The sequence below is a fragment of the Hoplias malabaricus genome, chromosome 2 (assembly GCF_029633855.1).
Source record: "Hoplias malabaricus isolate fHopMal1 chromosome 2, fHopMal1.hap1, whole genome shotgun sequence".
Classification (NCBI taxonomy): Eukaryota; Metazoa; Chordata; class Actinopteri; order Characiformes; family Erythrinidae; genus Hoplias; species Hoplias malabaricus.
This window is the reverse complement of record NC_089801.1, coordinates 8007419-8022301: the sequence shown is the minus strand read 5'-3', so window position 1 is coordinate 8022301 and position 14883 is coordinate 8007419. Positions and strand designations below refer to the sequence as shown.

At 44.3% G+C, this 14883-nt stretch overlaps 1 protein-coding gene across 1 annotated transcript in view; it reads right to left on the bottom strand.

The window, feature by feature from the left end:
* eys (eyes shut homolog) overlaps positions 1–13364 on the bottom strand; it is a 313091-nt gene extending 299727 nt beyond the window's left edge. The window contains 3 exon segments of the mRNA XM_066660060.1: positions 2807–3715; positions 3807–3861; positions 13058–13364. Of these exon segments, the coding sequence (XP_066516157.1) occupies positions 2807–3587 (781 nt within the window). The 5' untranslated portion in view covers positions 3588–3715; positions 3807–3861; positions 13058–13364.
* Positions 13365–14883: the final 1519 nt, after the last annotated feature.

The following is a 14883-nucleotide window of genomic DNA, read 5'->3' as shown; positions in this document are numbered from 1 at the left end:
GTTACAGGCTTTTTAAATATCTTGCTCTTTTAGGTTCTCACCGAGAGGCTCGTGTTCAGAGGCAGATTCCAGTGATAGGGACACGGGGAGAGGAAGCATTTAAATCTAAATGAAGTGGTAGGGGGAGGAAAACAAAGGATCCAGTAATTAAGAAGGCTTTCAGGTGCAGAAAGCAATTTCAGAGAGAGAGAGAGAGAGAGAGAGAGAGAGAGAGAGAGAGAGAGAGATAAGCACTTCCAGGAAAATGTTGCACCAATAAATAGCCTGTAGGGGATCCATTCTCTCCTCATAACTGCAGCAAGGTTCTGAAGGAAGCTCAACCTTCTCTGAAATCATTCCCGATCAGTCCCAGCTTAGGCAGGAAAGCCATGCTATATTCCCTGTGTAAGACTCCTAACGCTACATTCATCTACATCCCATTCATTTATTCATTCATTGTCTGTACTCGCTTATTCAGTTCAAGGTCGAGGTGAGTCCGGAGCCTACCCAGAATCACTGGGCGCAAGGCGGGAACACACCCTGGAGGGGGCGCCAGACCGTCACAGGGCAACACACACACACACATTCACTCACCTAGAGACACTTTTGAGTCGCCAATCCACGTACCAACGTGTGTTTTTGGACTGTGGGAGGAAACCGGAGCACCCGGAGGAAACCCACGCGGACACAGGGAGAACACCCACCACACTCCTCACAGACAGTCACCCGGAGGAAACCCACGCGGACACAGGGAGAACACATCACACTCCTCACAGACAGTCACCCGGAGGAAACCCACGCAGACACGGGGAGAACACACCACACTCCTCACAGACAGTCACCCGGAGGAAACCCACGCAGACACAAGGAGAACACACCACACTCCTCACAGACAGTCACTCGGAGGAAACCCACGCAGACACAGGGAGAACACACCACACTCCTCACAGACAGTCACCCGGAGGAAACCCACGCAGACACAGGGAGAACACACCACACTCCTCACAGACAATCACCTGGAGGAAACCCACACAGACACAGGGAGAACACACCACACTCCTCACAGACAGTCACCCGGAGGAAACCCACGCAGACACAGGGAGAACACACCACACTCCCCAAAGACGGTCACCAGGAGGAAACCCACGCAGACACAGGGAGAACACACCACACTCCTCACAGACAGTCACCCGGAGGAAACCCACGCAGACACAGGGAGAACATACCACACCCCTCACAGACAGTCACCCGGAGGAAACCCACACAGACACAGGGAGAACATACCACACTCCCCAAAGACGGTCACCTGGAGGAAACCCACGCAGACACAGGGAGAACACACCACACTCCCCAAAGACGGTCACCTGGAGGAAACCCACGCAGACACAGGGAGAACACACCACACTCCTCACAGACAGTCACCCGGAGGAAACCCACGCAGACACAGGGAGAACATACCACACCCCTCACAGACAGTCACCCGGAGGAAACCCACACAGACACAGGGAGAACATACCACACTCCTCACAGACAGTCACCAGGAGGAAACCCACGCAGACACAGGGAGAACACACCACACTCCTCACAGACAGTCACCCGGAGGAAACCCACGCAGACACAGGGAGAACACACCACACTCCTCACAGACAGTCACCCGGAGGAAACCCACGCAGACACAGGGAGAACATACCACACCCCTCACAGACAGTCACCCGGAGGAAACCCACACAGACACAAGGAGAACACACCACACTCCTCACAGACAGTCACCCGGAGGAAACCCACGCAGACACAGGGAGAACACACCAAACTCCTCACAGACAGTCACCCGGAGCGGGACTTGAACCCCCAACCTCCAGCTGTGTGGATTTATAAGAACAGCCATTTTGTTCGTCCAATGATGTGTTATGCCAACACTGTCTGTCAAAGCCCAAGGTCATTATGTCCTCCAACGTTTGACAAGCTGCCGCTTTTTATTTCATCAGAACCTTTCATTTACCACTGCACTGACCATCTTTCTGCACTTTCATTATCAGGTATGTTTCTGTAAAGAGCCTTTCAGCGGAGGGTTCATTAAAATAACTGAAATTCAAACGTTCTTTAAGAGACCTACTTTCTATTTAACGTATTGAAGACTGAGTAGACTGATGATTAAATCTTGAATCTCTTGATAAGAATCCAAATCCATTCACTTTTCAACGAGCTTAAGAAATATAAACGACTTTTGGCTTCTGTTACAGCGGCTACTCAGAACATATATTCAAGGGCAGATATCCTATATTTTTCATGTAATTTGTTACATTTTACCTGTTGAAAACATTCCACAATAGTCTTAAATCATTCTTATAGGACCCTATTCAAATCTCTATTTGGTCCTCAGCATTAAGAGGCCTGAGTTGTTTAAAGCCGGTCAAAAGTAAAAGATTAAAGTCCAAAAACCTTGTTCCACACTAAACTAGGTTCAGGCTTGAATTCAGTTTCATCAGCCATTGTTTGACAGTGAGGTCCAATTAACTGCCGAAACAAGCAACAAACGTGTGGTCGAACACGAGTGCAAACATTTTTAAATCAAATAAAATATATAGAATATTAATTGAATTAAGTACAAACAAATAATAAAGTAAAAAAATACCCAATCACTTCAAAATCGCATTAGATCTAAAGTGTTAATGACACAAACCCCTGCCTATTATCTACAGTATCTCAAAGTGTGACATGGGCTAAAAATACTAGCGATAACAAGACATGACGTGAGGAACAGTGTGAACTGAGGCTAGCACACAAACAAGGGCTCGAGGGCTGAGAGAACACCAAATTACAGACTCACCGGTAAAGCGGGGTGGACACAAGCACTCGTAAGAAGCCTGGGTGAGCGTTGTGGTGCTGTTGCTCGTGCAGGTGCCGTTGTTTAAGCACGGCTTTCCCGAACAGGCATCGAAATCCTCACAAAAGACACCTGAATAGTGTTTGTTACATTGGCAGCCATAGGCGAGTCTCCCAACTTCAGCTCTACAAACTCCATTCCCTGAACAAAGGCGGAGGAGCGGAGAGCTCTGACAGCGCTTTTCTTTGACCACCACTCCAACACGAAGGCCGAGCTGGCACAACTGCCCGCTGCCTCGGTGAGTGGCAGCAAAGTAATGAACGCCAGGGGACAGCCGCTTCTGCTCCACCTGCGCGCTACCTTTCATAAAGCTGCCAAAGAGGAAGCGCTTACTCTGCACTTGTTCTGTCGAGCAGCTTTCAAACTCCTCTTTGGACACGGTGATTACATTCACCCCATAGTTCTCCAATGTACTGTCCAGCCAGGAAATCAGCACGTCCCCCTGTTGGACCTCTAGAGGGCAGAGTTGGGGGAAAGCGTACGACTGATTCGTCCAGTGCTGTGCGTAACCTTCTCTTCTCTGAACCCCGTTCCAGCACTGATTCACGCCGTCGCAGGTGTTCTCTGCGAGACTCCATCTCAGGGTGACGTTCCTCGGCTGAGGCTGCCATTCCCGATACAGGGGTCTGTGGCAAATCGCCTGAGTTGAGACTCCATCGCCCACAAAATGGCTGAGGATCGAGGCGAGCAGTCCAATCGCCACTGGTGGACCCTTCATCTTCATCAAACTCCCCTAGGCTTCACTGTAGTCTGAGTTCCAGATGAAGCTGGAGATAACAAAGTGTTAACCGTGGTGTTAAAGGCCCATCAGAGGTGTGACTGTGGGTGTTGATAGATGCATGTCTACAAGGGCTGAAAAAAACAACACACATCATTAGTCAAATGGACAAATGGTAACAAAAGTGTTATTTATTAACAATATTTCCAATTTAACCCTTGCTACCTCTGCTAAATGATGATTGATACGTCTCTAAGTACCGTTTGAAAAGGGAAACCTGCTGTGAGAAGAGTGGTGGCAGTTTTATTTTCCATAAATGACCAGGTCATATATGCTTCTCTATAAATAATTACAATATCATCTGCATTTTCTTTTTGTCTATTTCCTTATCTCACATACTTTAAAAAACACCTTAAAACACCTTTATTGATCCCATTAGGGAAATTGCTTCTCTGCATTTGACCCATCCATGGTAGTGAACACACCAACACACACTAGTGAGCAACTCTTCATACACACACTAGGGACAGTGAACACATGCAATGGAAACAGGGGGCTGTCTTTTTTTTCCCCTACTACGTTAGGGATCGGGAGTTAATACCAACCCACAAACTGTGAAACAAGACAAACCAGTCAGTTTATTGTGGTCTACCACAAGTCTGGAAGTACCTTAAAATCTCCCTTAAATATTAAGCTTTCAATCTACCATTTCTAAGAGTTCCAATTCTTCCATGAATCTAACACAAATACACTAACAAACCTGCAGTAAAGTGCTGGGCTATTTCCTTAACATCCAGTGTAATCCTGTACAACTTTAGCAAACTTTATTAAAGGGAACTAAGGCTAGAGAGAGAAAGAGATTCTAACACAGGTTCAGCACCACGGACAGCTCCCTGAACCCAGCCTGGCTCCAGGACTGTTCAAACCAGCTTCAGCACCTCGGCCCCCTCAGCCAGCTCCTTCTCCACCTTCTGGCTCAGAGTCCTACTAATGAGCAGCTTTGTACAAAGAGGCTGTCCTCCCCTCTGAGCTCTCCCTGGCTGCGAGGAAGATCTCTCAGCAGAGAGCAGGAACACAGCTGCAGCGAGCAGTGGACAGGCTTCCTCCACTCCCCCCTCCATCCCTCCATGATGCTCGCCTTCAGCACCTCGACGCCCCAGCAAGCCTCACCAGGAACACGCTCCTCCTGCTTTCCTCCTTTTCTAAAAGACTGAATTTAAATACCATCTGCTCTTCTTCCAGGCAGAACGAGCGACTATCCTCACCCGAACCTTATCCGTGTCTCTTCCCTTTGATCTCTCGCCGAGAGAGCCTTTAACGAGAAAGAAAGCAGCCCATCAGGCGGTTTTGTGCTCGCAAAGCTTGAAATTGTAGTCTCAATTGTCTAAAAAGCATGTCAAGTTGCCATCAAAAGAGCCAGGTTTTCAATCTAAAGCTAAGGGTTCACATCTCAATTACTTTACAAGAAGAACTGCTAGTGTCTGCAAATCACATCTCATTCATTCATTCATCTTCTATAACAGCTTTTTTCCAAGTCAGGGTCACGGTGTGTCCAGAATCAGTGAATGCAAGGCTGGACAGGGTGCCAGGCCAGCACAAGACATCACACACCAGGCCAGTCACTCACACCTATGGGCAATTTCACACAGCCACTCATTGACATTTACAGCATTTAGCAGATGCTCGTATCCAGAGAGACTCACAACAGTGCTTAGCGTTCAGACAGGATGTGTATCCTAGCTGGTACAAATAGGTTAGAGTCCAAACTCCCCTTGAGCTCAGACGCTGTCAGAACAAGGGCTAGTGCTTATACCTAAAAAGAACAAAACATAGTATAAGTGTAATACACAGCATGTAGACAGTGGTCATACCTAGAAAGACAGGAGTTAAGTGCCATATAAGTACAATACAATCTGTTTGGGGGGGCTGTTTGGACAGCCAGTGGAAATTCATTCCACCATTGGGCCACAAGGACTGAAAAGAGTCTTGGCGCTAGGCTTCCATGTGTAGACAGATAGCGGGTCAAGTCGAAAGCTCTCGATTTTTTTTTAAGTTTGAGGTGCAGCCCCACTCTTGACCATTGCCATAAGGTAGGGAGGGGCTGTTTGTTCTTGACTTTGTAGGCAAGCATGATTGTTTAAAACCTGATCCGGGCATCTACAGGAAGCTAGTGAATAAATCACAGACGTGGAGTGATGTGGGTGAACTTCAGAAGATTGAAGACAAGCCGTACGGCTGATGGCGTGCAGAGTACGTCCAGGAGTGAGTTACAGTAGTCAAGTCTTGAAATGACTAGAGACTGGACTAGCACCTGGGCAACCTCCTTAGAAATAAAGGGTTGAATATACTGGGTGTTGTACAGTAGAAATCTGCATGGGTTTGCAAAATGGGTTGCAAACAATAACCGGCCAGAAACACACCAAGGCTTCTTTTATCTTCAGACGGAATAATCAGGGAGTTCTCAAATGACATAGCAAGGTCATGGTAAGGACCAACCATTCCAGGGATTAACAGCACCTCAGTCTTGCTAGGGTTGAGCTTCAGGTGGACAGCTGTCATCTAAGAAGCAATGTCAGTCAGGCATGCCGAGATACGACTGGAAACCTGATTTTCAGATGGTGGGAAGGACAGCATTAGTCGAGGCATATCAGGATTATACTGGTAAGAGAAACCACAAGAGGTAATTATATTAGAGGACCCAGCACAGAGCCTTGAGGGACACCAGTGGAGAGTCTGCATGGTGCAGAAGTAGATCCATTCTATGTTACCTGGTAAGAGCAATCATCCAGATAAGACTCAAACCATTTCCATGCCGAACCAGCAATTCTGAGTTTGTTGAGAAACGACAGGAGGATCTTGTGTTCGACTTTGTCGAAGGCTGCAGAAAGGTCCAGAGGAACCACTCCACTTACTACCTGGTTTTTGAAGGAAACTGAAGCACCAGGAGAAAATCCACCGAGACAAGAACTGAACCCATGTAGCTCAGGCCCATTTTGCCCCACTCTACAAGCCAAACAACATCTCCACAACCTTTAAACCTACAGATGCTTCCAGATCTGAAACTGACTTGAACCACCTCTATATCCTTTGTAACCTTGATTTCATACCTTTTTTTCCCCTAGATGCTGCCCGTATGGTCTTCCACTCTACATCAATAAAAGTTCAGGAGCTGTAGATCTGTTAAAACCTGAAGAAAAACCATTGGAGCAAATCTCTGCTTCTGCAACACAGAATCAGCCTGCGAGCAAAGCCCCCGGGTTAAGCTCATCAAAACAGCGTAAACACTAAAACCCACTATCGCTAGATCGTCTTCTCCTACTCCACTATCTTCTAACACTCGCTCGTCACACTTCCCACCACCAGCCGTGTCAGTGAAGCCTGGCTTTCCTGGAGGTTTGAGCAGCGAGTGACAGCGTCAGATAAAATATTCTCCCGCCGTGTCAGTTTCAGCGTTGAGGTAAAACAGACGGCCTTCTCTCTCTCTCTCTCTCTCTCTCTCTCTCTCTCTCTCTCTCTCTCTCTCTCTCTCTCTCTCTCTCTCTCTCTCTCTCTCTCTCTCTCTCTCTCTCTCTCTCTCTCTCTCTCTCTCTCTCTCTCTCTCTCTCTCTCTCTCTCTCTCTCTCTCTCTCCCTCCCCCCCAGGCCCTTCTTCTACTTGTACTCCAGATAAAAGAAAGGGCACCGTGGATATATTGAAGCCCGCTCAATTCTTGATTTGGGAACGATGAGTGATATGGATGAGTTCTCTGCAATAAATAGCGCTGTAGATGAGCGTAGAAGAGCTGTTTGAATGGACTGCTGGGGTTGGAGGGGGCTGGAAGGGAAGGGGGAAGGTGGGGAGGTAGTTACTAAAAGGGACTGCACTTGGCAGAGAGAAGCACTGACAGTAGCAGAGTGACAGAACTGTTACAGGGGTCTCACTGTGACATCCAACAAACTGATGTCACGAACCTATTAAGGGCTCTTGGGTAGAGTCCTTCTTTTGTCACTAAACACTGAAGGGACTTCACTGTCAATCGGTGTCAGCTGAAGCAATAGCTTTACTAGCATTCTAAATTTGGTTACTTTTGTTAATATAGATATGTATTGAGCTTGAGCCCTTGATCAACAGCTTAAAATTGATGTGACATTTTAAAACCTTAGCAAAAACAGTTTGAGCTTAAGGTGCGCTGCAGATGACGAGTTGACTCTCAAAGAGTCACATCTCTATGAATCAGTGGCCAACAGTTGATACGAAGGACTCTTTGGGATTCTTTGGGAGTCGACTCTTTACATATTCCACTTGCCCGCTCTCATCCTTTGGAATGCACTGGAGTGGCATTGGTGAGCCAGAACTAATCCTCCAACATCAGCACAGACCTCACTAACGCCCACATGGCTGAATGCCATCAAACGCTCAAAAAAGAAAGTCCCAATATCAAGTGTAGATTAAAAGCAGTTACTGCAACAAATTCAGCATTTAAAAATTATATTCAGAAGAAAGGCCGGATAAGCAGGTGATCGCCATCAACCTCTCAACATGTCCAAGTCCTACTCCCCGGCTTCTGACCTCCAGTTCCTCCTGCACCAGGCAAGATGCTGGGCTCCCTCCTCAGCGGCACCGTCTCTGTCCTGGACTTGCGTGATCAAGGGGTGGCAGTTGACAGATGGAAAAGGAAAAGCAGGAGGCTTCCAGAGCTTAAGGCAGGACAACATCAACCCATCTCCTGGCAGATGGATGCCATAGAGTCTCAGGCTGGGTTGCTTGAATACAAAGCAAAAGACACACTGAAGAAGCCTGGCTGAGGAAAGAGAAAAGAAAGAGTAAGGATGATGGCTCACTTCTCCACTGCCGTTCCAGTGGGATGGAAATAGGAATCTATGCGGTCGCAGAGGTACAATGGATGCAATCGGTGATTCTCAAAACTCCCAGCTAATCATGTGCTTTCTGGCTCTGCGGAGGACAGTGTATCAGAAATCAACAGCCACCGCTGTGTAATGCAATTATGCAAATATCTCATCCGCACTGGAAGTAGGTGACTTTAATTAGAGCCAAGAGTCTCCAACAGAAGGATGAACACGCTCGTCGGCCATGTCTCTAATCTCTTCGGACAGATATTGTCTCATTGTAGGGAAAGGGTCTTTTTCCCCTCCGATGTCGGAGGTGCGGATGTTAATCAAACTGTAATCAGAGGCTAATTATTTCTGCTCCAACGGAAGAGCAGATCGAACACAGGGCATATTTGCCTGCCAAATGCACCAGAGTTTGCACAAATGGAGATAGTAATAGGACAATAAAGCATTCTATTTTTTTTCTTTTTTTGGCGCTGATGTTCTGGAAGCCATTACTGAAATAAGTCACCCCAAGAAATATAGTAGGGCAGTTACCAGTCATAATCCAAAGTCACTGTTTAAAATTTATCAGCGAAGTTGGCTGCATCATGACAACACACATCTCTCCTACTGATCTCCCACAGTAGGAAACCAAATCCTTACTAAATGTACTATAGGCTGCAGGCCAAACTCTGTCCCGTGTTCACACCCACTGCGTGACTGATTTCACTAGGCTTTACTCTAATTAGAACTGCTCATTGGTCACTTGTCTCACCCTATACTTTACTAACACAGCTCTTAAAACAATCACAACATACTGTAGACTCACTGTAAATCCATAATTCTTAACGCATACTGCTTCCTGTTTATACACTGCTCTTTGTTTGTTGTATTGCTCCAGGGTTAACTAGGTGTGTCAGTTGAGTCTTGGTTTGTTAATTAAGGGTCAGGTTCTGATGTTAAATGATTAGTTCTGAATCCCAAACCCTACTCCAATAGATCCAAAAGGCATTACATGGTGCTCAATCACTCCAGAGATCACAGTTGAACTGCTCTATAGCTGTAGGGCCTTATAACCCTACTGCTCAGCATTTGGTATGGTGCTTGGTGACCATAGGCTCACAGCTGCTCTGCATCCTTGCTTTTCCATTAAGATTAATTACGTTTGTCATGCACACAGACATCGGAGTCCACAAACGGCGCACCTTAAAGCATCAGAAACAAAACATGATTCAGGCCCCCGCAGTAAAATGAAAGAATGACTTAAATTTGTCAACACTTCAACACGTCTTGCATGTCCCATTACATTTGTTAATGGTATGGTGGTTTATGGCTGCAGCTTGGTACAGTCAGCTGCCAAAAGTATTCGCCTGGCTGTCGTGAATCATTTGCAGAACCCCCCTGGGTGTCATTGGCACACCGGGGAAAACGTTATTAGATCCTAAATGAGTGGGAGGTCCAAAGCAACAACAAGAATGTATCAGAACTGGTAAAAAAAAGAGGCAGGGGGTCAGTTAACAAGGGCTTGAAAGGAGTTACATGTCCAATGAGGGATTCTAAAAGTACCTCACAAATGCCTACTGACACATAGCCACCGGTCAATTCTAGCTGTACACAGCTTTGCTGAGATAAGACTCCAGAAAATATGAATATAGTTATATATATATATATATAGAATATAGAATATATATTCCACCATACTGTGCATCCATCATATGTCAAAAAGTGACCTTGTATTTGGGCAAATTTAGAGATTAAACCTAGTAATGGTGTGTGCTTTGTTTTCTTTCAATAAAAAACAATCACTATTCAAATTCTGCCATGGCTCAAGACTAGGCTTAACCCCTTTCTGAGGAAAGACCCATAGGGGAAGTTCCCAGACAGGGATTAAAGATAATCTCAAATTAACTGCAGTGCAATAGCAAACCACCATTAAAAATACATGGCAAGTATAGGCATAGTTCTGGACATACTGGCCCACAGTGCATCAGCACACAACTCTAACTGGTTAATGAGCATTAGCTTCTATCCACATCCTACCCTATCTATTGCTTTTGATTAATAAATTAATCATTACAATGTTGACATGCCAAGAGTAATGTGTTTAGTTGGCAGCTTTTAGATTTAGTGACAACTGTAGTTACAATATTTTTGGAACCAGTAAACACAGGCGTTTAAAAGAGCAAGCGCCAAAATGTGCACTATATATATGCATCTATAAAGATGTAAACTAGCAGCTATTTGATGACGGCTTTGTTGAACAGCCCCATACTTGTCAGTGCTCCCCATCCACTGAATTAGGCTCTGTTCCAGAGGGTGTATTTTTCAATGAAGAAAAAAAAAAGATCCAAAAACCCCACATCGCTCTGTTTTCCAGGTCTATCAAGTGCTGTGGCAAAGGACAACTAATTACTGAGGTGAGACTCGTAATTGTGGGGTTTCTTATGCAAATACATGGCTGGGGAAATGTTCTGCATATAAAGTGACAGTGAAAATGGAGTGACAGACAAGATCAGCAATCCCCACAGAGATGCAATTTAAGCACAACAAAGGGAGCGGCATAATGTAGCATTACATAAACAACTTTGCCAAAACGCCTGCCAACTGGAGCAATTAGCCCAAATCATTTACCTACAGTTCGACATTCGAGAGACAGCAAAGCATCTGAAATATCTAGAGGACGATTTCCATGCTGGGGTTTTTCGCATCTTCCATCATAATATATCTGTTGTTCTTCAGTACACAGGGCCACTTTTTGGAAGACAATTGCATGCCCTTGTGGCAAGAAATGATGCTGCTGTTATGAGTGACTACAAGCTCCAGGTAGCTAACAAACGTGCAGGGACGGGCACTCCAAGTAGGCCAATGTAGACCACATTCCGCTTAATGGCTGTGTTCATACAGCATGCAAATTTCCATTGAACAAAAAATAATTGGTTTCAGCAAAGCCTCGCAGTGCTTAGTAAGCACAACCAAACAATGACAGCTAAAACAAGAACGGACTAAAATCTTCAGGGGGAGCGGATCCTGCTGTGTGTTTCCAAGCAGCCAATCCCCATCCCCTGACCCACATCTCACACAGACTGAGTCAGCAAACATCCTCATGCAGATCCCTCAAACTGAGAGACAGATTGCAGGTTAAAGAGGTGCCGCAGAGAACATGATGAAGAAGCCGCTAATGGTCTTTCATATAATCCTGCTATTGATTTTTCAGATCAATCCAATTACTTAAATGCATTTATATACGGTTAATCATTTCTTGAAGTCCTCAAATAGCTCAGATTTATTGTTTCTGTCCATTCTCTGTCCCTAAAGATTCAGAAACGGCGAGCAAGCCATAACAGCTTCATTCAGTCTACATTATCAAGGCTGTTAAAGACTGTAGGCTGAAAAAGAAACATAACATTCTCTAGACAAACTTCACCATGGACTTTGAACAGAGTAACAAGGTTCAGAACACCTGAACTGAATGGGCTATTGATTGACAATTTAGTTAGCTTTAAAGATCGCTTGGTATGAGCTGTCTGCAAAAAGTAAAAGTCGCTGCTAGGGAGTGTGAGTTGAACGAGGCTAAATATGTAAGTTTGACATAAGTTAACAGGGTTCCAGTTACGTTCTGGATATTGTGGAGGTTGCGGACACAAAGTAAAGGACGAGGGACCCCTCTTAAGAATTACCCAGTAAACAATTAGCCGTTGATTCAACGTTGAAATAACGTAATGACTGCCGTCTAATCAACGTTCTCTTAAGGTTGAAATTGAAAGTTGAAAAAACGTCCAAACACAGACATTGAAAAGACGACTATTGGATGTATTTTGGACGTCCCATGACATTATTAATTGGTCCCGAAATAAATTACTTGTATAAAACGCGTTTTGGACGTCCACTGACGTTATCGATTGGTCATCACTTAACTAACTTATTAAGATGGATTTTGGACGTCCATTGACGTTATTAATTGGTCCCGAAATAAATTACTTGTATAAAACGCGTTATCAATTGTTCATCACTTAACTAACTTAAGATTAAGATTGATTTTGGACGTCCATTGACGTTTAAAATATGTCCTTGACGGACAGACTACATTTAGACCTATTTTGAACGTCCAGGGACGTTCCTTGTTTACTGGGAGAGTCCCAGACCCCTGCCATCACAACCACTGTAAAGAGTTGGCTAATTTCAGTATAATTTTTATAACTATATAAAAATAACCATTTCATAATCTCTCTGAACGACTTTATTTCCATCCCAGCTACTAAATTATGTAGGAAATGTGAATTCCCATGTAAACTATACATGTTTAGTAGTACTTTTAACAGATAATTCCAGTTCAAAACTTCACAAAATTATTTATTTGTATATGCTCTTCAAAGCCAAAATCAATGTAAATTCACATTCCCACCAGATTTGTTTAGCAAACGACACAGCGACGATGGGCACTCAAATAAATAGCTAAGATTCAATACCGTTATTTGTTTATGTAACGGTCATCTCCTCAGAAAAGTGTACACTAAACCGTTATGAATGAGTGCGAGAGGGTTACTGAATGACGTCGCCTCGTCACGAGGTTCGTTCTAGTTTTGAACTCTCAGTGAAGAGGGAGAAAACGACATAACGATAAAAGAGAAAAAAAGAGACAGAAATACCACACAACCACAAACTTACTTTAGGAAACTGGACGGAAGCCTTGTACTGGGAATTCGCTCTTACTTAGGAGTTCGTGTGAATGAACTAAGAACCAATTGTGAGCCTCTTCTGACGGTCCTGCGTCGAGCTTATCCGTTTAATCTGACTACAGAGGCCGCCATCTGCTCGCTGCTCACTTCACCCCTCACTGTGAGAGACCGCTCACCCCGAATTAGTCACAAACATACGCGAACCGTAGCCAGGATGCTGTACCTTGCTTCTTTCCCCGATTTTCCTTTCCTTTTAAAAATACGCAGCATTTACACTCTGGCCGTTTTCAAACCTGTAATTCTCACTAGTTAAGGTGGAAAGACAAAGTCAAACAAGATGCCAAACCCAGGTCCAATTGCCTGTTTATGAACAACAAACATCATGTAGCCTGTCGCTTATCAAACAAAATGTAAGTGGGCCACAACCCCCACCCCACCACCACAAAATGTGGTAGGGTGTTGCTATAGTAACTGGATGCACCTGTCCATATTTAGAGGGCTCAAGTGGGCTCTTCAGTTTGCCCACAATAGATAAATCTTACATATAATTTAACAGAACTAAGACAATTCATGTGTATACAGTCATTACTAGCACCGCTGATCAGCCATTTTTGTTACTGCTTCTTAAAACTGATAAAAAATGATGTTTGGACGGTCTGCAGTCGACCCCATTGGAGTCTGAAACAGTCTTTAAGAGTGAGGGACGATATGGTGACGTTAAAGAGGCAGGTGTATTTGTCTTACAACTAAGAAACACCTGGAAATTCCACTGAGATCCAGGTTCCATTCATTCATTCAGTTTATGTACCCAATGATCCTGCCATAAGCATTATATAATATTTATGATAATACAAGTTAAATATCATTTTTGGAACATTTTTAACTTTGTTATGAGTGCTATATTTGTAACAGCATGCTGCCTGTACCTTCTAAACGCACAATACTAATTAGAAACAGGCAATTTATTTAACAATTATTCACTGAACTAATTGCATCATGCACAGGTGTAAAATGGAGTGCAGCTGCCCACCCAGATGTCTTTGTACTAACCTTTAAAACGTTCTAATGGAGAGGTGAAGTAGCCTGCAAATATTATTATTTTTTATTTAATGTAATAGCTTTTATTTTTGTCTCAGTGCATATAACTGTGGCTGAATTTATAAATTATAAGGGGTGTCTACAAATGTCTGAACATGTAGTCTTTTCATCACCATGGTCTTTTCAAAGAGAAAGAATAAATGAAAATAATAAACAAGTATGAATTGGTATTGAGAGGGTTCTCTGCTTATCATTAGGGCTATAGCACATCTCAGCTAATGCATCTTCAAGTGACTGATCCTTCCTGCTGAAATCCGTAGAGTGTTGCCAGATCTAGTGAAAATGGTCAAAACAACCTTCTGGGGGAAAAAAGAAAGGGTCATTAAATGTAGTGAATACCCAACAGCCTACAGTCTGACCTCAACTGTGCGTGGTGCATTTGTAATAAGGCTTAGGCCTCGGAAGGGCTGCGGCAGCTTTTAGCGGGCTAAAGGTAACGTAACTACCAAGGGAGCTAAATTTAATTTCCCAACATTTTCCAACAGGAAGGACATCGCTGAAACAAGAACTCACTCCACCATTGGACTTAAATGGCAAAATTCATGAAAGGTTGTAACACAGCGCAGTCGCAAAGGTCACATCTGTTGATTTGTCAAAAGCAATCACAGTTTTCTCCTCAGCCGGCGCTGAACGCAGTGCGCAATGAGGTCGTGCCTTACAGCACATTGAGATCATCTGTGAAGAAAGCAAAGTGCTTTATGATCGTACCTCGGCTTT